Below are 24,805 nucleotides of genomic sequence, written 5' to 3' on the forward strand. Positions count from 1 at the left end.
TACTGCATAAACCAGAGGTTCAACTTCTGCATAAGATCTATATTGAAAATAACATATTTACTCCTGCATTGTATTACATTTGATCAACCAAGTGTGTGCAGGTAAGAAAGAACAAAAACAGAAACAACTTCTTGGTTGCAAATTGCAATGGAAGAAGAGAAAACAACAGAGACAACTTAACAGAAAATAAAACAGGAATAAACAAAGATCTCCTCTACTGTTTGTTTATCATGTCAAAACCTCTTGGTTCTTTGTGGAGAGCCGTTTGAGAAACTCATAGGTGGTGATCATTGTGGTTGCAGAAATCGACATGTTTGTTTATCATGTCAAAACCTCTTGGTTCTTTGTGGAGAGCCGTTTGAGAAACTCATAGGTGGTGATCATTGTGGTTGCAGAAATCGACATTGAAGCCCACCGCGGCCCCAATCCTCTGTAACAAGCTGTCCATCCACCTTCCTTAACCAGATTCCGAACAGTCTGTCCGATTGTTGGTCCACGCCGGCCATTGTCCTCCCCATCCAAAACTTGCAACCTTGTCTTAACCGTATCGAGGGGCATTGTGATTAGGGCTGACATGCCGCCCGCCATGGCTGCACTGACTCCCTGAACTGCCATTATTGTTTTTGAATCCGGTGTATATGTGGTAACCCCATCCTCATTGCTTTCATCACTTTTCTTACAAAAATGATACCCAACTCCACCCCAAACCATTCTTTGAGCAACAGAGTAAGATGCCCACCAAACTGCATTGGATGGTGCATATGTCAAAATAGATATCCCAAATCCTCTATACAATCCTCTTGGCCCATCCGTCTTAATAATTTTCCTGAATGCATCGATCCCATTAACATATTTACAATCAGATGCATTAGGAAATTTGGAACTTGATTTCACACCACCTTGCACCATGAGTCTCTGACTCACAACATCAACTGGAGTCCACACAATCTGTGCAGCCATTGCTGCACTCAACCCTGCAGCTGCATTGGCAATGGCAGCTGCCGTGGACTCTGAAAAACCTAACCTAATCGTGGCAGTTCCGACTTTACTCTTAGTTACCTCAAGCACTGCCATGTACAGCGCCCGGGCAGGTATTGTACCCATCAAAGAAGTCCCAAATCCTCTGTACAATGCCCTAAAACCCTCGTGCCTAACCATTGAAATCGCGGTTTTGAGGCAACAAACTTGGGATTGAGCTACTTGTTGCCGGGTTTTCAACACCACAACAGGGTAAAGAGTCGCCGATACACCCGAAAAAAGAGCTGCTCCGAGGAAGAAGAACTTGGATTTATCAAGCATTTGCCAATCAATTTCAGCGGGAATATGAATTTCTTGCGCCGATTCTTCCTCGGCAGTGCTCAAATTCATCTTAGCCACCTTCTCAACGACTCAAATTTCCCAACTTTGACACAATTCGATTGAACCCAGACCCCAATTACCTCCAAATAACCTTTTAACCCCTCAAAACTTCACAAATTTCAACGTTCAAATCCAAAATCTCCTCCAGTCTCGCACCAGTTATATCTACAAACCCTATCTGTACAAAATTTACAAATCGAAAAAAATAAAAACTACTTGCGCTTGCTGTACAGTATTGAAGCCTTCAAATATGATACAGATTTGATAAGTTCCATAATTAAAAGGGGTCGATATCAACGAATCAGCGTCTTTTTCCTCCTGTGGAACCAGGTCTTGGATCGGACAAGAACCGCACCGAATGCATCTAACATTTTTAGATACAAGAACGAAGCGTATCGAAGAATCTTACCCGGAAAGAGATCATCGGTAGCCGGAAAAGCTCGCCGGGGCAAGCTAGCGTTCCGATGGACATCAAACAGAGAGAGAGAGACAGTGAGAGAGGAGAGAGAGAGGGGGAGGGAAATGGTGGGTAATATGGGGTGTCTTATTTTAGGCGGCGGCTAAACAAGGAGGAGGAACTGACACGTGTCGGTTATGGATTAGGGTTTAGGGTGGTGGCGATTTATAGGTGTTTGCTTTGTTTTGTTATGTTCAGTTGGGTTGCCCGAGCGACAGTGGATGACGTGTCTCTGATCCTATCCATTTTGGAAAAAGAAAATAACTATTTAATGTACGTGGGTCCCTTACTCCCTACAAATTTCTTTGCTAATTACACTTTAGCAATTTGCTTCCAAATAAATCGTGTAATTATTCAACACGCCAAATTCCTTCGAAAAAAAAAAAAAATTCAAATCAAATGTATCCAAAAAGAGAAACCATGGCCCAGACAAATCCTCTAGATTTTTTTGCAAATAATAAAAAATCTAGTTAATCTTATCTTTCTATTTATTTTGTCTCATAATTTCGCATGATAAGAGAGATGAAGATGTTTATAAAAAAAAAAAAAAAGAGAGATGGAGATGGAGAGAGTGTACATACGGATTAATCACGTAACTCATCAAGTGATGAGAGATAAAAAACTGTGCACTACTGAATTAGACACTTCAGCTGATTGGGGTTGTTTTGGCAAAAGGGCTGTGGTTAAATCAAGATAGCCAGGCAAAACTCATCAGTCATTGAAACCACAGTAACCTTCCTTTTTATATTTCTGGGATTTAATGGCCTTCAATCCTGCCTCATATTCATTGCGGTGAGAAACCGTTTAACACGTTGACATGCTTATGTTTTAGGGTATAACATCAATAAAAGGTACACCGAAGTCAGTGGGGTATAACTTAGTTTTTAAGGAGTTATAACCAGGCGACTGTTGAAAACAGCTGGTCACTTTGCCCATTATTATGAGACCAAGATAAGCATGAAATAATTCTATGGTCACTTGCATTTGGTCAATAGCATCCTCTGCTATGAATTCGACAATTTATCTCCTAATGCCATACTTTAGACATGGAAGAAAAAACGTCGAAAAAACCTGGCTGGTGAACATATCCTCAGCACAACAAAACAATAAAGAATGATTTTTATTTATTTATTCAGCTTAGAAAAAGGGCAAGAATACAAAACTTGTAGATCTTCATTGATGAGGAGGATTGTAATTGTTTCCTGTACAAGTTTTCCCCTTTGTTGGGTGTTTCACTATACAAGTTTCTATACTTGGGATAACAAATCTACCGTTTATGGTTTTGGCTACCAATAAGCATCGTCCTCATTCTCCAGTTAACCTGCTATGATTCTATGGAAAATGACCTTTAAGCCACTCAAGTATTTTTGCATGCCTGCTCAAACCACTGCAAACAGCAAGTCAAAGATTTCAGATAATAGAAAAGCAACAAGGTTTTATTTTATTTTTAAATTTCGGGGTCAAACAGAAGCGGGCATGCAATGTGCTTACCTGTCTCAGTAAATCAGCAAGAGTCCTAGGAAGTGCTTCAATGTTCCTTAGTACAATGTAGAATGGGAAAGGAAAAGAGTCCATGTACTTCGAAAATTTAATATTCCCACCCTCGAAAGATGCTTCCTGCAAAGACGCATTGCACGAAAGAAAATCCTGGAATTAGATATCCACTTTTCCAACAAAACAAAAAAGAGGAAATTTACAGATATTATACTTTAAAAGAAGGGTAAGCAGCCATTTTATATAGTTCTAGTCCTTAATATATCTTAAAAAATCCTAGAGGGAAATTAACAGTTGCGTGATAGGTCAGGGAGTAAAATGGCTGTTAACCCTAAAAAGAAAGTATGGAGAATTACCATGAGGTCCATTATGGACTCTTGTGGATTATCAAGAAGCAAAAATGCAACCATACGTTTCCTAGCTAAGGCATCCCTAACACACTGCTTCAAGTTCTCCTGCAAAGATGAAAATTTAAATACAAAGAAAACAATAAAACTGAAGACAAGCAGCAACAACAGCCCCTTGGCCACTTTAAAAAGAAATAGAAAGTTACTTTCTCATGGAAACGACCATCTGCAATAATCAAAACGAGCTGTTCTAGTGGGTTCCATCCAGAGGGTAGTCGTGCTCTTGCAACTGCTTCATCTAGCTTGTTGTTTAGATACTTCAAAAGATCAACAACTGGTTCATCAGCAATGGTATTCTCCTGCTTGAATGACAAACTCGAGATCATCTGCACAACAATCAGCAAGACACTTTAGATGCTATATACCATGGGGCAGAATAACTACTGAATAGAAATATGAAAATAAGGATCTATGATGTTATTTATTTACTGATATTAAGGGCACTGACCTTGATTCCAGCCTCTCCAGTAAAAGGTTGATCGAAGTCATGTAGCAACCTTATGTTACCTTTCTTTCCAAAGCTTGCAACAGCCAGGTTGCCCATTTCTAGTTGGGACATTGCACGACATACCGTTACCAAAGCTTCAATAGCAACATCACCACAGCAGCTCTCAGACATACTACGGGAATCATCAACAGCAATGACAACTTGATAATCACGTTTGTTAGGACGGGTCCGTCTCAGCCATATTTTATCTTTCCGATAATGACTGGCCATGTATGGAATCACCTAAGAAATTTTACATCACAAGGAAAACTTATTAAAATATGTTCACAAAAATTGAAGTGGTCACACTGGATTATCTTGCATCTTACCTTCTTCATGTTAATCCGCTTGCCAGTCTTATAATCCCCTTCAAGCTTGCTGGCTCGATTAGGCTCCATGACAAGACGTAATTGTTCAGCCAATTCCTGGGACAATCTTGTTGTGGTTTGCTCATATCTTCTCCAGAGAACAGTAGCATTGCCCACAACATCATCAGAAAATTCGCCAGCACCTTGTGCTTTTCCCATGTCACTGTCATTTACAGAAAGTTTACTGAGCTTATGCATGTCATCACTGAAGTAGGACGTCTTCACAGAGACTACATCCTCTACTATGCTTTCAGGATCACCATCATGACGGCTATGAATATCTTGATACTCATCGCCTGGCAATTTTTCTATACCAGAAAGATGCATCTGATCCTCTATCTTATCTTGGAGCATTGAAGCACGACTCCTGCTAGGCTGTGCTTCATATTTTTTGTTCTCAATTTCCATGTCAACAAGGCCATCTTTATGCGTTGTACGATCATCTTCACTCGCATTGGACTTATTACCATCTACATTTTTGTCAATCTGCTCAGATGTTGCAGGTCCCAAAGCCTGAGCTGTCCCCTTTTCATACTCAGAAACATATCCAAACTCATCCGCATTTTCATTCTTGATCTCATCTTGTGGCTCCACGTCACCGTCCTGAAGATCAACAGACACTCTAACTCTTTCCTCCCACTCCTTGAGTGCATCCCCAACGCTACGGTAAGGGTTTGGTTTGCTTTTCCTCTCAGATGAAGATTCTTGCCTAGGAAGTTGACTTTTTGGTTGCTCAGCAACATTTTTACCATTATCTGATGCCTCAGAAATCATCATATCCAGCTCTGACGTATTTGTGGAAGGTAAACCTCTCATAGGAGTAAGCTCATTATGAATATCATTGCTATTTGCCCAGTTTGATTCTGGTGCTACATCGCTTGGATCTGATGCCTTCAAGTCACTCTTAGGTTGTGTCGAAGGTTCTGTGTTGGGCACATCATCACGCACTGAGTCAGACACTCCCAGTTCGAATACATCCTTACTTAATCCTGAATTTATCTCAGGATTATCTTCATGATCCTTACTTGTGTCATCCCTTTCAGGAGTTGCATCTATTTGTTCTGTCTCTGCCTCTCCCATGGTTTCATCAGTTGAAAATGCTTGTTCTTCTTCAGGGTCTTCATTCCCCACATGCTCATCATGCATTTCAGGATCATCCAACTCCATAGTTTCATCAGAATTTTGATTCAAATCATCGGGATTTAATCCTGTAGGATCTACAACTGCTTCTTGTTTGTCCAGGTTCATGTCCTCAACATTCTCGACATCATTGAGATCATCCTGGCTTCCAACCTCACCATTATCTTCATCAATTTCATTTAAATCAAGCTCTCCAGGCTCGTTGGTCGCGGCAGCAGAGTCATCCTTGGCTCTAAGCTCCCTAGAACTTGCATCCCTATCGTTAATTGAATTCCCAGATTCATACTTCTCATTTGAATTATTGAGATTTTCATCTTCATCCTTATTCCATAGTTTCTCATCAACAGTTTCACCATCAACTCCTGTTTCTCCCATTGCAGATTCTAAATGCTCATCTGCATCATCTTCATTTGCATCATCTTCAGAGTCTTCACTGACACTAAATGTATCAGCTGCAAAATCCTCCTCCATCTCTATCCCTTTATCATTTTTACTTGGGACTTCACCTGAGGCATCTTGTTCTTCGCTGGCCTGCAGATACATGCAAAAGAAAATTTAGTGACATCTTGTGACAAATTGCCACATGATATAACGCATGATAAGTTGGTTGGAAATTTCAATGTTCTCAAATCAATACCTTCTCAGATATTCCAAGAAGTTGATCTTCATCGGTAATCTGATCACTGACATCATTCAGTCCTACACCCTCCCCCATACCTGTTCCTTTTTTATCTTGAGACTCACCAGTAGCATCATCCTCTTTGTCTTCACTAGAAATCCCAGATCCCTTCGAATATAAAGCTAAAATGTTTGCAAGCTTATGAATTATTAAAGATACCTGCACATAAATATACATTTATGAAGACATAATATACTATACAAATTTCAAGAATCACTAACAAGAATAATTTAATTTCCTATACATAACCAAGTGAATGTTCAACACACTGAATTTGAAACTGGCAACTTCTGTTCAATATTGCATAATTATAACAGCTGGAATGGCCTATAAGTTCCACCTCTGCAGCTTATACAAAATGGCATGCAAGTCTTGTTGCTCAGTTAAAATGGTCAGTAATAAATTTAGCCTTCATGGCAGAGAGGAGGCAGAGAGGCGAAGATGTCCGGAAGGGCAAAAGAACCGAGAGCGGCATGGTGGATTATTTCTGTTTGGAAGTAGCACTACTGGTTGTAAAGCGATGAAAAACTCACTTGGAGAAGAATTAGATTACCACGTCCATGTAAAATCTCAGTACAGAGACTGGTAAAGAGAAGGATCACAGAAAGAAAAGAGAATTCACAGACACACAGATATCCTTGAGACATAAGAATCACCAGAGAAAACCTTTCAAACCCAATTTTCGGATAATGAAAATAAGGTTTGATGGGAATGGGGGCAACTGGATGTAACTTTAGTTCCTCATTCCCATTCCCTGCCCCACCAACCCACGAAAAGAAAAAGGAATGAGAGATGACAAAGATGCACCTAAGGATATACCCATGATTGAAATGGAGAGAAAACGACTTACAGTTTTGCACATAGCTAAAAGTTCTTTCATCAGTGCATGACCAAAGTTCAATAAGATGTCCAAACACCTACATAGATGTTTAAAATGTGCTTCAATTCTGAGTAAAAGACTCAGAGAATTTCCACCGCAATGATTCACCAGTTCTCCCTGAGCACAGAACAATAGCTAATTTATTGTGTATTCATACACAAGTGAAAAATAAAAAATATATAAATATGACAAAACTCACAGCATAAAAGATTGTCCTCAGAAGCTTATTGCGTAAATCGTCCAAGCTCAGATTTTTCAAAAATGAGTCAAATACTTTTTCCCAGGACGTAATTTGCCCCAATTTGTCTGGATGAACATGGTCATTACTTGGTGAACCTAATTTTTGCATTGCTCCCACGATATGTTCAAATGTACTTCTTAGGGCTTCCCAAAATGCATTTTCGAGTTCACCAACTGACACATTTTTCTCATCCATCACTGAATTGAACTCCACTTCCATTGACCTCCCCTGGAAAATCCAGAAAGAAAAATATTCAACTTAAGTCAACCAAAAAGCCTAAAAACATTTGCCAAGAAATCTCCATCATATTTCAATAATACACCTCCACAACAGCTACAGAATCAATTGCACACTTCTATACTAACAATATTAAAGTACAAAGCCAGAGATACCTTCTCAAGTATATCTACAAAATGACCAAGCAAAATATCTTCAACAGAGCTTTTATCCACATCTTTCGCATGGAAAGCAAGAAGATGCTCCTCAAACTCCTTTATAACCTCGAAGTTTTGAGACACCAATTGTTCCATGTCTTTTGAAATAAGAACGCATTGCGAGGAGCCAGCAAGAGTAACTATAGCTCTACCAGGACCAAGAAGGTAATTGTCCAATGATTCCTGTTGTAGAGTCGGGCATAAATGTAGTGTGAGAGGTTACCTAATCCAGGGTAGAAATGTAGAACACACGAGGAACAAAAAACACAAACCTTAGATTTCTGTAGAACTGGAATAAATTTCTCGATGGAAGCAAGAAACTCATTTCCTTCATTCTTGACAGTTTGACAACCCTTTAAATGGGTATTATCAAATGTCTTTAACAACAACAATTCTTCATGCGAAGTGGCACACAAACTATCAAATAGTTGCTGCAACAACAAAAAAATCATCATTGCCATTAACTGTGAGGAAAAGCCATATAATTCAAATAAAAAGTGAAATTCCAACGTTAAAAATTACCTTCTGCTGCCACATGTATTTGAAGGTGGCATGCTGCTTTTGACCAAAAGAGCAATTGCCACTTTTATCCTCAGAATCAGTGGAATCCAAATTCTCCAAAGTAGAAATGCATTCCTTCAAGTCCCTCAACTGCTCTGCAAATTTATTGGCAGCTTTATGTTGATTTTTTTGTATTTTGATGAGCTGGTGAAGAAAAGGGTCTGGCCTGCCAATCTGCAAAGCATATAACATTAACACAAACTCTCAGTGGTCACAGAAAAATGACAAGATTCAGTTGACAAGTAAAGGTTGCTTCTGAAATCTAGCTATTATTAACCTGTTTGTGAGTAAAGAGCACAGATGCTATGCTACTGAAGTAGTATTCATTGGTTGTTTTCCATTCAGTAACAAGATCTTGATGGGTCAAAGGAAGGGCAGCATCAGAATCTCCGTAGGGAAGTCTACTTTGTGTCAGCAGAAGATGCTGAACATCATATGATGGATGAACGAACCACCAAGATTTAACTTCATCCTATTAGAAGCCATTTGGTATAAGATCAGCAATTAGCTTATATGTGATTGTAATTTGTATAGCTATAGAATTAACAATAGAACCATCGGATCTATTTTCAGGCGCTCATCCAACACTTTTTTGTAGTCACTCAGTTGAGCACAGCTATATATGGTGATATATGAAGAATATGTTCTAAAGAAGAAGCATGTTCATACCTCAGTAAATATGTCCCTTGACAACCCACTGCTTTTTAAAAGATTTAGAAGGTAAGAAAAAGCCCGCCCTTTCTTTTGACTCTTGCTTGCATCCTTCCACAGATCACAGCAATCCACAGCACCATCAAAGATATTTTGAAGTGTGTGCCACACAGCATGCCATTCGTCTGTGTATAGAGGATAAGCGGACAGAGAAGCTGAGCATTGCCTTAATATTCCTGCAACGTCTGAGCAAAGACTGTTGGCACTTTTGGACTGTGAATATCCAAATTCAAGTGTTCTGTCACGCCGTAACTTCTTCAGAGCAGCATCTGCTTCTTTTATCCAACCAGTGTACCACATACACCTATATCAGATAGATCATGCCACAGTTTTTGATTTAGAACTCTTACGAAAGAATGAAGCAAAACGAAGATTTTAGTAAATAAAGAGACTTACCTGTCTTCATCATTAAACACTGTCAAATCAAAAGGAGCATCCATTGTCCCTATTTTTCGGTTCACATCATCCACGAAGAACTTTTGACCTTGTTGAGGTTGGGATTCAGCGCCTTTCACGATATGTTGGCCAAGGAAAACAATTACAGGTTGTTCCAGAACCACCTATACGAACAAGAACAGAGGCATATTATTACTTCCCCCAAGCAAATGTGGACTAAACACATAACTGACAACCATGCATGTTATAGTCACAACCAGGCATGCTATAGTCAAAAACTGTCTGTTCAGATACAAAGAAGAGAAATTACTTGAAAATGGGATATTAAAATTTTAGAAACACAAATCTTGAGGAAAGCATCAGAGACAAAGGTTGTGACCTTGAACTGAAAGGTCAACCAAAAATATGATATTGGAATTTCATATCTTAAATATTCTCAAAATCAGAAGTTAGTTAACATTGTTGTGACCTTGAACTACACAAATAACCTATGTGGCCTCACCTATCAGATTCAGTGCCAAACCAATATATGTTCACTTGCACAGAATATATTAGGAAAGTATCAATATATGTAGCATTCAAGAACATCACCTGAATGACTAGTAGGCATTCTGGATATTTATTTGATTGCTTTTATTCTGATTTGTGAAATAAAATAGATACTACATTACTCACTGTGTACTTCTTTATAATTTTCCTCAGCTTCTGCCTTGTACTTGTGAAATTTTCAATGGCACTCTCGCGATGATCCCACTGACACAGTTTGAGTACTCTTTTGAGTTCCATCTCAATATCTCTTCTAGAAGAATCCATGTGCGCCAAAATTCTAGAATGAAAGCATTACAATATCTCAATGTTCGTGAACGGAAAAAACAGAGAGAAGAGGGGGGGGGAAGAAAAACAAAGCATTATGAGCTGACTGAACTTACGCCGGTAAGAATTGTGCGTAATATCCAAACGCATTGTACAAAATCTTCACATTTTTCTTCTCACAACCACTGCATGAGTTGTTGACAGTTAGTATGCCTCAACACACAAAAAAAAATATATATATATATATTTAAATGGAAACAATTACAGCTAAGAACTACATAATGTCACCGCTGTGTGGATGAAACCATTATGAGGATTTTATGCCAGTAAGATTGAGCAGGAAAAAGTAGAAAAGATGTGCAAACTTTCTATTAAACTTTATTAAGTGGTTGGAATGTTCAAGTATATCATGGTTTTAAGATCATACCTTGAATAAACCTGTAGGCTTATACCAGTATTTATTTGGCCAAGGAAAGCAAAAAGAAGTTGAAGGCGTTTTCTAAATTCACCAATGCTGGATGAATGAATGAACTCCTCCAAACTGCAAAGTTGTATTTGTGTCACACAACTTTAAACACTAATAAACCACAAAGTTCCACATAAACCAGCACTAAATTTTATTCAAGAAAAAAAGTTTTTGAACATGCCTTTCGGTAGTAGATTTTTTGTATTCAACAACATCAGAAGAAAGCCTATGTCGTAGAACTGAATAAAGAGAAAACCATAACTGCAATAAGACAATAACAGTAAGCACCACAGTTTATCATATGAAAGAAATGAACTAAAATATCAATGCATTAATCAATTATGCTAAGGGTGCTTTATTTGAACTCAGTTTTTTCATAAGTTAATCCATCATTCTATCTACACCCACCATTTTATTTAGAAATCCCACATTCCATAAGTAAACTGTACCATCTTTCTAAAATAACATCCTTGAAACCCAACCCAACTGACACATATATGCTTAACCACATCATATCCCTACATTCCCAAATCTGTTTGATGTCATCAATGTTTAAAACTCAGACCCCACATTTCCACCACCGAAAAACACCTCACAGCCAAGATCACTCACCGCCAAAGCACCATTCAAGTAATGTTCAACACTTAACCAATACCCATGTGTTTATTTTAAGTGCTGGGTCTTGAAAAGATGGTTAAAAAATTGAACTTTTCAGCACTGTATTAGGCACTGGTTCGTTGAACACCAAGGAAGTTAGTTCCGAAGTAAGCCACCAAACTCAAAGAAGGTCTGTTGGCAAACACTGAACAAACCGAGATTATTTTGATTTATGTTGTTTGGTTAGTGACTATTGAAGGTTATATAGGGGATGCAGAACACCATGCGATTTTTAATAACCGATTAATGAGTGTAGGGTTTCTACTGGGAGGAATGATACAAGTTGCTGGGTGGGTATAGAGAGACATGATAGGAGTTGTGTTTAGGGTTCTTATTAGGAGGAGAGGAGTGACAAGTGATGTCGGTTGGTATAAAGAGTATTTGTTTAAGTAGTTTTTTTATTATTAATGTCATTAGCCTTGTAGTGGGAATTTATAATTCACTCAAGGGTTGGGTTTACTTATGAGAAGGTTGGGTCCACCCTGAAGCTAAAGGCATCCATCTTTCCTAACTAGAATGTGTATACTTCATAATTAAATCAATAAGTGATATGATGAAAAACAGGACCTGAATAAGTCAGGTTTCTTCAATGTAGACTTTCTTTGCCTATTCTTCAATGTTAATGTTGTTAATTAAGTTTTGTATTGTTTTTTATTGTTGCTATTTCCCAGTCCTACACATACAGTCTGAACTTTGAACACTGCCCCAGTCAATCCAATTTGTACTGATAGTACAAATTTCACAAATACAAATAACCTTGATTTACCTTTTCAGCATTAATCTCATAACGATCCTGAACCTCATCAAGCAAGGCAGGCCAGGACTCCAACTCCATCCTCTGCCACAAGAGCACCAGATCCCAAATAGGCTTCACTTGATCTATAAAAAGACATAGAAAAAGTAAGCAGAGAAAAATGCACCTACCCCACCACGAGAGAAAGGCTCGTTGAATGAGAACTCTTACCAGAGAAAGCAAAGCGCGAGCCATTTTCTTGTAATAAACGGAGTTTGTTAATTAGAAACTGCAATCCCGACAGAGCCTTCGCAGGGGAAATAAAATAAATAGATGAATATTGGAGTCTTCACAATAAGATAACTTTTAACAACAATAACTGTGCATGCAAGTTTGTAGATGCATGTACTTTCATGCCCATGCACACATACACATATGCTGCTAAAAGCTCCATGACAAGAAGCATGTGGAGACCAACAATAAACCCAGATAAACAGTGAATTGATTTTTTACAGACAACCAGTTTACCTTAGCTAGGGACGTGCTCAGGGGAATATTCAAAAGCATTTCAACTGAATCTAAGATTCTCTGAAGTTCATGATGTTCTTCGTACGCATTTAAAAGGGAATGAATTTGCTGCTTAAGAGCAGTAAGCAATTTCACCATTTCATACATCTTCGGAGCATTTGGGTCCTACAAAATAACGATGGAAGTCAATTTAATAATATTATGCGATTAAACATAAATTTTCATACTAGGGTGCGGGTGTTTCCAAACCTGGTAAATATTGTATTTACGGGCTGATGTGTCAGAAGAAACAAACTTCCACTCATGCTCCACGCAAATACGAAACAAATTCTCTGGTACAAGTATAGCATCCAAACTGGAAAGAAATGAACCCCCCAAACCTGGACATAAAAGGGAATATAAACATACAAAAAGGGTACAGTAAAGAAGAATCCATCCAGAAAGGAGAATCTTCAAAAGAAAATTACCTCTGACCATCCCTACTCCAATTGTATGTGAATCAGTGAATGAAAGTGTTCTGTCGAGATCATTGACATGGAAAGCACCCGGCTGAATGAAAAAGAAACAATATCTAAGGAAATATACAAGGTCCAAATACCAACAAAAAAAAAAAGGTAGGGATATAAAAAAATATAATAATAATCCACATCCTCCCCCTAACACCTTCCAAAACTCTCCTATTTCTCTCCACACAACAAACCCCAAAATTTGGCAACAAAGAACATATTCCTAGTACCATGCCCCTCTTCCTCCCCCCGAAAAACTTAGGTTTCTCACAAAGTAATGCATTGCAAGATTCTGGGACTGCTCAAAACAATCTGGACTCCTGAACAGCCTCATCCACAATGAATACACAACTGAACAATGGAGCATCCAATGATTCAAGCATTCAACTTCTCTTTAGCACATACACCATTAGTGGAAAGGATCCAATAAAGGTTCCTCCTCTGTACCGTGTCATAGGTATCACACACCAAGTACGTGCAACTTAATTAGAAAACAAAAAATCAAACTGGTCCATATATGGCTCACCAAAAACAGGTATATCTTAGGCTTTGAATTGACGAAGTTAATATTTGAAGAGGCCATTACTCCAATGATAATCAATCAGTTGAAAGATTAAAAATAGGGCTAACACTCCAGGAAAAATTAGGGTGAAACAGAAGTGGCTGAGAGCTTTTGTTTTTCTCTTTTGGATTTTATTTATGGTTTAATTACGCCTATGTCCCCCAAACGACTACACAAGCCAAGAAATTGGCATCAAACAAATTTCTTTGCATAAAGCCACCCAAAAAAAGCCCTAGATGTCAGCAGTAAAATACGTTGTTAACCATTAAGTTTCACAAACAACTTACAGCTAGAACAAGATTATTTGACCCAAATAACTGATTGTGAGTCTTGACCACGTCCTTCACAATGGAATCCTCCATGAACTTCAATTCCCTGTCCAAATCTTCTTGTTCCTCCGGAGCTTCCTCCTGAATGAAAAAATTTCTTTATGATGAAAGCAGGAAAAAGTACAGAAGCATAAACTACACAGGAAGCATATGCATATATGAAATTAGCAACCAGAACACAGGAAAATGAACAAATCCATAAACTTTGTGCTAATAAAAGAAAAAAACAGTACCCCCTCAATATGTTGATCTGCAGAAATAAATTCCTTCCAATCTAAAAAACTTTGATTTGCTAATGTCTTCCCAAGAGCCGATATATCAAGGTCAATAATACTCTCAAGTTTAAACGCACGAGGCTTAAACTTGAATTTCAAAGCAGCATAGTCCTGTTTGTTTTTAGATTGAATCTTCATACTCATCCAATGATCTGTAATCTCGCTATATGTCTTATCCAGGAGCTGATTCAGAACAAAAAAAATGTATTATCAGACGTCAATAACTCCAAAAATAAATTTCACTCATATGGTTTCAAAGACCATGGGAAAGAAACAGACCATAAAGGATGCATAATCCATCAGCCGTGCATTAGCAACAGAATGTGAAACACGGACAAGAATGTTTCGGTGCAGGGTAGTTTTAAGTTGTGTAATAGAGACCTGTAGCAAAACAGGTACCAGTCTTAGTATTATGCCAAAAACTGGAGTAAAATTTCTAGAATTAACCTGCAGGGAATAAAATTTAAAAGACTATACCATTCTATTAGTCAGAACGCCACTGGAAAAAGTAATCAACTTCTCGAGAAGACTTATATCCTCAGCATTGAAGATTGTAGGAATTTCTAAATTGTAGGGAAATTTGCTTGAGCCAGTGTTTAAGTTAACAGAAATGCTCTTGGAAGCAGATACTCGAGGGAATCTCATAAATGAACAAATAGACCCCTGCCACATTCTCCTAGTCAGCCACTTAAAGCAACAAGACAGCACTAGAAAGCCCAAAAATCATAAAAAAAAATATAAAGACATACCATAATCATATTTGCATCGTCCAGCTCAACTTTAGTCAGGATCATTTTTTGCATGACACTTGCCAGAATCAGCCCCAAGCCCAATTTTATTTCATATAATGCAACCAGAACTGGTTGAACAATATCAGTGTACTCACGGTACTCATCTGATAATAGTTGTTCAATAAAACCGGTTGCCATTTTCTAAGATATACATAAGAAGCACATAACAAACAATTAGTAAGCCAAGAACAACACAAGATCTTAAAACAAGAATGAAAAGAATGATTATTATCAAGCATCACATTACAAGTCAGGTAGAAGTATACCTGCCAGTTAGAGCCTTGGTCAAGAATCTGTTGTAAGTTAACGGCATCAACACTACCAACTAAAATTTCTGAGCTTGTGATGTATTTGTAAAATGTATCAGACGTAACATGTTGAAAAAACTCATCAGATGTAACACGTTCAAGAAACTCATCACATTCATGTTTTAAGCCCTTAAATTTCCGGTAGTCAGAGCGGAAGACGATCTAGGCACCAATGAGAAAAAGTTATCATCAGAAAAAAGAAAAAAAGATAGCTAAAAGATGAACCAGCTACTTGAATGGTATCCTATTCAGTCAAGCAAGTCAATAAAAGGTAACCAATGCATTCAAAAGAAGGCTGCACAAAACAAGCATTACAGGAGACAGCCGAAGTACAACAAGAAAGGCAACGGAGGATAGTAGCTAGAAAAAATCTTTAAAAGAAGTTATAAAAAGTTAAAAACAAACCTAAAAGTATTACGAACCATAGGAATGAACATAATATCAAACAACACGACCATCTAAACAAAGAAAGAACATAAACATGAAAGTGAGATCTTCCTCCATACAATTAAAACTAAAAAATTAAAATTCTATAGCAAGCCTGCATTACAATTCTGTATAATAAAATCACAGAATTACAAGAGGAGATGGACAAGTAGTCCACCCGTACAAGATCCATTAAAACATAACACAATTAAAGTCGCATACAGTTGGGTGAATTACTCTAACGTGAACTCCTAAAATGCTTAGTTCAGAATAAAAATCATATCAACTCCCCTATAAGCTCGATTGAGTAGAGGAACCGTGAGCAAAGTCAGATTTGAAGGGAGTTGACCTTTTTTTTTTCTCTGATATTTGTTTAGAAGGGAGTTGTAATTTAATTTCAGGTAGGATACCCAGCATTGTGTCTTGGGGTTTTTTTCCTTTTCAAGTCGGCAGATATTTTCACATGGACTTCCGGTTAACCCTCACCCCTCACCAATGCAAAACCCCAAAGAGTGGCAGCCTTCTTCTATGCCCCACAGCCAAAAAGACCTCAGCGAGCAAGAAATAGTGGTACAACAGCTAGTATGATTGGAAGGTTCACTTTTAGACATAAAGAAAACCCATGAATCCTGAACAATAAGTTCACCATTCATCTATCTCAACAGGCAACATTCAAATTGCAGTAAACTTCACTAATTATGCACAGCATAATTTTCGCACTGGTTACCAGAGTGACGAATTTCAGACAAATAGTTACTCTACCAAAGGATACGAATTATCAAAATATAATGATCTAGTAACGGAACAAAAGTAAAATTGTTAGACCTTTCTCTGCAGCCTTTTGTGCTCAGCTTCAAGCTTGTTCAATGCCTGAGCCCTTTTTTCATGAGAATATCTTGTAGAAATCTGCCCTGCCAAGTATTCGCATTTTTGCCGAACCTATCAGGAAAACAAAAATTCATTCAAGAGATATTCAGCTTTACTCTCCTTAAATCATCAAACAAAATTCATCTTGCAGTACAAAGAAGTTCAGAGTTCATTTGACATCAACCATAAATTGGCACATGCTTCATGCATGTTGATAAAGTACAGGGTAGAAAATTGAATGTTCAGGAACATATATTTATAACTAATATACAAATGTTAATAATGATTAGCACATTGCAAACCAAAGTTTCAAATGTTAAATATAATAGTTTATTTAGTAGAATAGGCCTATAAATGAAACCCTCTTGTAGCATTGCAGTGGCTTCAAATCATTTTGATAATAGCTTCTGAGAATTTTCACAGATTTTCCAACTACAGAGAGGGCTTATCTACATTCCAAAGATTTCTCTTATTTGGGGTTTAACTGCTTCCGCCACATTCTTTTAATAAGAAACACAACTCTTCCTTAAAAAATGAAACAGTACCACATAAGTGAACAAGAAGTCTACTCGTACAAGAGAACTAAACACAAAATCTGAAGCACCACCTAAGAGGAACACATCAATACAAAACCTGAATTGTTTCCGCCACATTATATGTGCTGCTGCACACACATGCACACATAAGCACTATCTACAATTTTCTTCACAAGTGACAAACTTTCATTGGAAGAATACAAAAGATTAAAAAACACAAATATCTAGATGTGCATGCCAACCAATACGTGCTTGCACATACAAAGCAATTTGTAAGAAACAAAACAATTAGGTCCATGAACACACATATCTAGATAGCAACAATTGCAGTACATCTTCACATAAATTCTTGTTGCGATATTGATATTATTGAAAAGCATTACCAAAACTTGAATACTTTGAAACTAGTCATCAATAGAAGAAAATATTCAAGGAAGAAACCTGAATTTCAAGTTTTAGCAAAGATATCTTCTCTGCTAACAGTGAATTCTTGCAATGGTATTTCATGGCGGGATCCATATCATCACCGCAGAGCAATAGTTTAAGACGTAATATCCCAAGCCGCAGCCAAACACACCCATGATTAAATCCAGGCTCTGAAACGTCCAGTCAACATTTAAATAGTAAATAAAAAATTTGAAATAATTTATAAACCAATATATAGTCCTACAAGAAAATAGAGAATTCTCATATTGAAAATGAATAAAATCGAAACCATAATCTGGATATGAGTGGATACATTCAGTATGAATTTTTTTTTTTAAGTATTAGATTAGATTCCAACAGCATGAAACAGATAGGGTCACACGCCCCAAAAATGTATGCACAAAATAATTCATAAAGAAATTACCTTTAGATGAGCAATGAGGATCGAGGTTTTGAAGCAGTGGTTTGATAAACATATCCACTGAGTCTTTCAGCCCATGATGACTTGACTTCGAAATAAGAGATACCACAAGACCGCTTCCTTGCTGTCACAATAGCAAGGTACAATAGTGCAGTCAATATCTTATTATTTTTGGAAGATCATTGTGATCAGAAAACGTAGAAGAAATGGTATGATTAGACTATTATTTCTTCAGCACATATTGAGTAGCCTTGCCAAGTAATCTGTCATCATCTCATGGTATACCACTTACAAACCACAATGTTTTATGACCAATTTCCAAGCAATGGCATTCTGAAAAGTAAATCATAACCTTACAGGAGAGGAATGACTATCAACAATATTCTGAATCTGACAAGTAACCCAACGTTATAATAGAGTGCCATGACCAATTTCCAAGCAGCACGTAATATTTCAGCATATTATTCACTACTTAGACAACTTAAAACAACATACCTCTAAAACTGACTTGATTTTAGCAAATTGATCAGCATCAAAAGATTTCTCATGTGCATATACGATCTGCAAGCAGAGTATCATGTGAATAAATTTGTATTATACTTACCAAAAAACTTAGTTAACAATGCACATAAGTTACTCTACCTGCTGGAACAGAGAGCGAGCAGCGGAAAGTAGAAAAAAAGGTAAGTTTGCTCCTGGCAGAGAGCCGCGCCAAAGATTACATGATGCAACTCTAAGCTTCAGAGAGCTCACAAAAAAATCCTTGATGGCAGGTGTGCTTTGCCTAATTTGATGGAAAGAGAAAGAGAGAGGAACATCATACATGAAAGACACATCTATGGGGACAGGAAATATAGCAATCAACACAAAAAACAAACATAAATGTAAAACCTTATTGAACAATAACGTTAAATTGCACCAAAGTCAAACTTTACACTAAATCATTTATATTTTTTTCTTTTCATAAGAAGAAATACCTTATGCCTATAAATGTTGCAGTTACTCTTTAGTAAGACTTCAAACTGACAAAACCTACAAGTTCTATGGAATGATGACCAAACTTTTGAACCAACATTAAGACCATAAATAGAGATGATAATCAAGAAGAAATTCTACCAAGATCCATTACAACAGACCAGGTGCCAAGAAGAAAACATTCAGTACTCATCTATGTTTTTTATCTTCAACTTCTTAAATTTTTTAGAATCAGTAATACTTCGAAAAGAAACCAATGTCTTACAGTATCTGGAATACGGTTGCTGTTACCACCGGCTGAATCAGAACATCAGGTACTGGAATATCATAAACAGCAGTGCTCGAGAAGCTCTGTATGCAATTAGAGTAACATGAAAAAGGAAGTTCGTCAATGAAAACGAAATTTGAAATGGCAGAAAGTCCACAACACAAGATAAAAATAGATACCTTGACAGAAACAGGGCAATACATCCACAACGATTGATGCCACCTGAACCACATCTCAAGTACGAAGCTGGAAACTTTTTCATTGACTGCAACACAAGGAAAGACATAAGCATACTGATAACAGAACAGGTAGAAGAATTTAACAGAAAGTTTCATTGACCTGCATCAACTGAACTCCACACATCCAGTATCCACAGAATCTTTTGATGGGGAGAAAACATTTGAGGTGGTCTAGATGAATTGCTCAATGAGAATTTCAACGCATACTTCAGATGGCTAGATACTTTGGCTAAATCCTGTCATTCAAAGAAAAGTAAAATATATATATCAATTGTTCCTTTGGAAAGAAACATAGTTTCATTAATAAGGAAAACAGCAGTACAATACAGGGAAAAATATGTCTACTAAAATACAAAAAATAACAGTAACAAGCACCAAACAGTAAAACAATACAGGGAAAAAGACATCTAGTTAAATACAACAAATAAAATAACAAGCATGAAACAGTAAAACAACAAAAATGAATAAGCCAAAGCACAGCTAAATGCCAATCACAAAAAAAAAAACCACGAAAAAAAAGCCCACAACTCTGAAGATAGTGATGACCAATTACAACCCACAAGTCACTTGTGACAAGTGGCAAGTCCTCGGCCCTTGCTTTGCGGAAAATCCTCCTATTCCTCTCCATTTATTCCACCCAAAAAATTGCCATCATACCATAGCACATCCCCATAACACATGCCCCTCCTTTTGCCTTGAAAAAACTCATACCTCTCACAGTGTAATGCATCACATGAAAGTAGAACAACCCAGCTTGGGTCTCCCCAAACAAAGTGAGAGCGCAACGGGACAATGAAACAGAAAGTGATTCAACATTTTCACACATCAAGCAACAATGAAGTGAAAGGTACCAAAAAATTGTCTCCTGTAAATCAAATATAAATTATTCTGTGGCCTTCCGAAATGAGAAGAATCGGCCATTGATTGCATATAGTAAGATTTACATGAGAAGACTCCTAATGACTCTAACTTCCATAATCTTCTAACCAACCTAGATGGAACCAACAAAAATTCTATAACTGTTAAATTTCAGAGAGACGGGCTAGCGGCACACTACTAACAACACCGATATTGTCCCCAACTTAACCACCTACAAAGCCCAGTAAGTGTGGGGTTTTATCACAAAAGGCCTCGGTATTATTAATAGTAGAACCATTCATTATATATTGTATATTATTTACTCAAGTTTGCGATGTGGGACTCATATTCTTCAACAAGAACCAATAACTATTTTTAACTCCCCCACCACCTGATCGTCAGGTTCCTTCAAAATCAAAACCCTATTAACTGAAGGAGAAGAAGGATTTGCATAAAAATCCCAAAACCTAAACCCTTTGATCCATTTCGAATGCCAACCCGACCTCAAGAGACATCTTTCCGAGAACATCAACTTGAACCTTCGGTCAGAATACTTGAAAATCCCACCCAATTGCATGCAACCTAAATTGGTTAGATAAGTGACACCCAACTGAGATATCAAATGTTGGAACCTTAAGTCACAAAGATGGAACTCTACTCTAAGTCACCAAACCATTAACAAAAATTACCAAAGCAAAAAATTCAGCTGAGTGTTGGAAAATCAGTGATTTGTAAGCAAATTCCTCTTAAGCTCAGAATTATATCATATATAGTTCATGTATATAGAATTCAGCAGATGTCAACTGTTTAGATGATCTTACCAGCTGTAATCTTTTACTAATGACCAGAATGAAAGATGTCATACATATAGTTTATGGTTATAGATTTTAGCAGAGTACAACAATTTAGATGGTCTTACCAGATGTAATCTTTTGTTATTGACCAGAATGACAGATGATAGTTCCTGAAGTAGCTTCATATCTAGGGCAAAGCTTGTACTATCCATCAAGGGAAATACGTCCTGCCAACAGCTGTACCCATACGCCTGACCTAATGCCACAATGCACAAAGAACAACAAAAAGATCCATTCGCTCCGCAAAAATTCTTGTTCGACCATGAAGTCTCCTCAATTTTGATTCTTTCCTTTACAAACAATTGCAAAAGCTTCTGCAGAAAATTTATATAACATATATGTATGTATTTCATCAACATGTGATAGGAAGATTCAAAATGATGATTGTGAAAAACATAAGGGCCTCCCACCTGATAAATGCGATCCAACTGTTGAACAACATGGTCCTCATCCTCGCAAGAATCCGATTTCCCAGTGATACATGATGACATGGAAACACCTACGTCAATTATAAATATCATAAGAATTTGTAACGACATGTCCTCAAACCATTTCAGATGATAGAAATCAAAGAAGTATTTTAAGATTCTACCTTCCAAGACAAAGGAGCGAAGATCAGAAACTACTCCAATAAGAGGATCATTCACTGTAACAGCCACCGAACAAAGACAGTGTTATATCAGCTTTAAAATCAAAGTAACGGAAGAAACAGATAACGATAATATCCTACCATGGACAAATAATCCTGTTCTAGTTGGCCAAACCGACTCACAAAGTTCCAAAATCTGAAGCTGCTTTTCAAACAGTTTAGAAGAAGACGGCAAAATCGGGTGACCACCATGAACCCACAACAAGGACTTCCCTGAGTGGAAGTGCGAAGAACTGTCCAGATTATTGATCTCTTTCCGCAAACGTTTTAAGACTTCTTCAAAGTAACAAGCTTCCTTTGACGCATAGCTGTCCTCATTATTCCACTCTTGATAAGTGAGCCTCAGTTGCTCGACGTACTTCACAGCACTGTGGAGAAACTCACTGGATATTTTGAACTTCTCATTTGATTCAATCACATCAACCAACCCTAATGAGAGCAGTGGTATCAGCTGCTTTTCAAATTCTACTTTGTGAAGAGATGCAAGGTCATGGCATTGAATGGACGTATATTCCCAAACAGGATGATCCATACTTAGTGCAATTGACTTTACAAAAGAATCAAAGAACTGACAGAAAGGCTGTAATCGAGAATGAAACCAGCTAAACCACAGAAGGTACAGCTTGAGATCACTTTCAGTAGCTTGTTCAATGGCCCATTTGGCAGCAAACAATAGCTTTTTCTCAACCTTGGCCAATACCTTATCAACTTCAGTATTCTCGACGGAGATTAAAGTCAAAAAAGTGGAAGCCCTGTGAACCATAGTTTCATTTAACACCCCCATACCCCTCAAGTAAGTCACTACATAGCGACAAGCAGTTGAATCCAGGGACATATTGCACCTGCTCCTCGCGAGTTGAAATTTGTATGACGCATACTTAGCCCCCAGAAACTCAAGGTACATGCAATTAGTCTTCACAAGAGCTTGTTTCGAGTGCCACACGAGTTCCCTCAGCTTCAATGGTGTCGGCCATCCTCCAGGCAAACACAAAGATGGACGCAGTGACGAGTCAGATTCACACAATTCAGTTCCCGATAAATATGTGCATTTCACATGACTAATAACATTTCCTCCGACAGCCTCACCGAACATACTAAGGTATATATGCTTCCAACTTGTTTGAAGGCTCCACAAAGGCTGGCTTCCATTCATGAGAAGTTGTTTGAACAACTGAACCCAGCGAGCAAGCTCAAGATACGTGATGGAAACACCAAAACGTAATCCTTCTCCTCTAGCATATATATGTGATTTGGCCATAGAATGCACCAATTTAGCAAAGGGAATACCTGAGAGAACAAGAAATCTTTTCACATCATTTAGCTCAGTCTCCTCACAATTGTATCTGCTGCTCTCATCTAGTAGCCAATTTGGCTGCATCATAAATATTTCAACTCCTCTGTTCCTCATTGCTCGGGATACTTCACCATAACTTGGGTTAACAGTGAGGAACATCCGAAAATTAGGATGCGGTTGGATGACAACTGGTTTTCCGTCAACAACCCCACGCTCATTAATTGTAATTGATCCAGACGGCTCCACTAAAGAGTTGATCCTATCAAGTACCTAGATTCAACAATCAAATTAGTAACTAGGTGACACGATAAATAAACATGGGGCATATTAACTTCACTGGAAAGCAGCATGAGAACATGAATGTTAGAGGATAATAAAGGTCATAAGCATAGCAAAGTTTACATACCGTGGGATTACAACAATTCGCATTCTCTAGAACAATCCATTCTCCATGTTCTACAGCCTTTACCAATACTCCCGTAACCCATTCAAACTTTACTGAAAATGGTCCTTTCTCATAACCTTCTTGCAACTTGATAATTGTCCTCATAACTCTATCAAGTTCTTTGCTTGACCAAGATATGGATGGAACATTTTTTTCCACGACCAACTTTAGATGTTCAACAATCTCCATTAACAAAGTAAGAGAATTGGAAAATCTCACCCTATCTTCCAAAAAATTAGAACTAAAACAAGAAAAAGAATCACAATCTACGTTCGATACGAAAGAAAACCATCTTGTAATAAGACCCTTGCTATCATGTAAAAATGCCTCCTTCGAAAACTCCAATCGCAAACTGCAACACTCCTTCACATAGGAGTCAACCTCAGCAACAACTGAGCGGAAGTTTCGGAAGGCATTATATTGCTCAAAGCATCCAAGTATTTCAGATATATCAGTCCCAGATGAAAGATGTAATTCATTTAGCACGTTTCCAGTGAGCTGAGCCAGTAACCTGACCAATGAAGTCTTACCACAGGATGCTGGACCAATCAGGATACACATCCATTGATGCTCTACACATTGTGTGGTAGCTTCCAAGCTTTGACGAATTCCAGGCAAAATTTTAAGTGTGCTGCTAGGAAGTCTAGATGACTGGACACAATTCCTTCTTAGAGCAGTATTTCCAACCATTAAGTATTCAGAATTGAGGTGAACTCGTGGATAAGGATTTATATATGGCTTTATCTCAAAAATCTGCTCATATAGCTGTAGGACTTTTCTTCGGTCTGATTCAGTACGCATCCGTTGAACATAGACGATGTCCAGGAAGCAATAATCTTTGGACTCAGAGGGTGCATCTAAATTGAAAACAAAATATTAGAAACCAGCATTATCCAACAATACACTGTTCACAAGAATTAACAATGGAAAGAAAAAAAAAGCGGTTCAAACCTTGTATGATTTGA

The 24,805-nt window shown here is 37.7% G+C and overlaps 2 protein-coding genes across 3 annotated transcripts in view; both read right to left on the reverse strand.

Annotated features, from left to right (window-relative positions):
- LOC110759474 (uncharacterized) lies at positions 1–1,947 on the reverse strand. Of its 2 annotated transcripts, XM_088251179.1 has the most exons (2): positions 334–1,947; positions 1–240 (listed from the first exon to the last, which is right to left on the reverse strand). In XM_088251179.1, the coding sequence occupies exons 1-2, from the start codon at positions 1,366–1,368 to the stop codon at positions 229–231; spliced, it is 1,047 nt and encodes a 348-aa protein (XP_088107305.1). In that variant the 5' UTR covers positions 1,369–1,947; the 3' UTR covers positions 1–228. The 2 variants fall into 2 exon arrangements, with proteins under 2 accessions (XP_088107305.1, XP_021817225.1); XM_021961533.2 differs by having other exon boundaries at positions 1–1,946.
- Positions 1,948–2,923: 976 nt separating this feature from the next.
- Positions 2,924–24,805, reverse strand: part of LOC110759434 (midasin-like protein) — a 36,589-nt gene continuing 14,707 nt past the window's right edge. The window contains 43 exon segments of the mRNA XM_088249798.1: positions 2,924–3,203; positions 3,308–3,433; positions 3,667–3,765; positions 3,864–4,043; positions 4,166–4,447; positions 4,534–6,243; positions 6,350–6,550; positions 7,242–7,388; positions 7,471–7,740; positions 7,905–8,129; positions 8,219–8,377; positions 8,469–8,681; positions 8,785–8,979; positions 9,177–9,522; positions 9,615–9,778; positions 10,290–10,440; positions 10,544–10,612; positions 10,855–10,968; positions 11,075–11,154; positions 12,317–12,429; positions 12,515–12,590; positions 12,812–12,976; positions 13,061–13,191; positions 13,279–13,360; positions 14,167–14,289; positions 14,442–14,666; positions 14,763–14,864; positions 14,961–15,146; positions 15,233–15,415; positions 15,541–15,744; positions 16,834–16,947; positions 17,853–18,007; positions 18,262–18,382; positions 18,754–18,819; positions 18,901–19,042; positions 19,499–19,584; positions 19,681–19,766; positions 19,841–19,976; positions 21,518–21,766; positions 21,863–21,951; positions 22,045–22,098; positions 22,183–23,665; positions 23,802–24,791. Coding sequence (XP_088105924.1) covers positions 3,174–3,203; positions 3,308–3,433; positions 3,667–3,765; positions 3,864–4,043; positions 4,166–4,447; positions 4,534–6,243; positions 6,350–6,550; positions 7,242–7,388; positions 7,471–7,740; positions 7,905–8,129; positions 8,219–8,377; positions 8,469–8,681; positions 8,785–8,979; positions 9,177–9,522; positions 9,615–9,778; positions 10,290–10,440; positions 10,544–10,612; positions 10,855–10,968; positions 11,075–11,154; positions 12,317–12,429; positions 12,515–12,590; positions 12,812–12,976; positions 13,061–13,191; positions 13,279–13,360; positions 14,167–14,289; positions 14,442–14,666; positions 14,763–14,864; positions 14,961–15,146; positions 15,233–15,415; positions 15,541–15,744; positions 16,834–16,947; positions 17,853–18,007; positions 18,262–18,382; positions 18,754–18,819; positions 18,901–19,042; positions 19,499–19,584; positions 19,681–19,766; positions 19,841–19,976; positions 21,518–21,766; positions 21,863–21,951; positions 22,045–22,098; positions 22,183–23,665; positions 23,802–24,791 — 10,122 coding nt within the window. The 3' untranslated portion in view covers positions 2,924–3,173.

This window comes from Prunus avium, chromosome 3, assembly GCF_965620075.1.
Source record: "Prunus avium chromosome 3, drPruAviu1.hap1.1, whole genome shotgun sequence".
In the NCBI taxonomy this organism is placed as follows: domain Eukaryota; kingdom Viridiplantae; phylum Streptophyta; class Magnoliopsida; order Rosales; family Rosaceae; genus Prunus; species Prunus avium.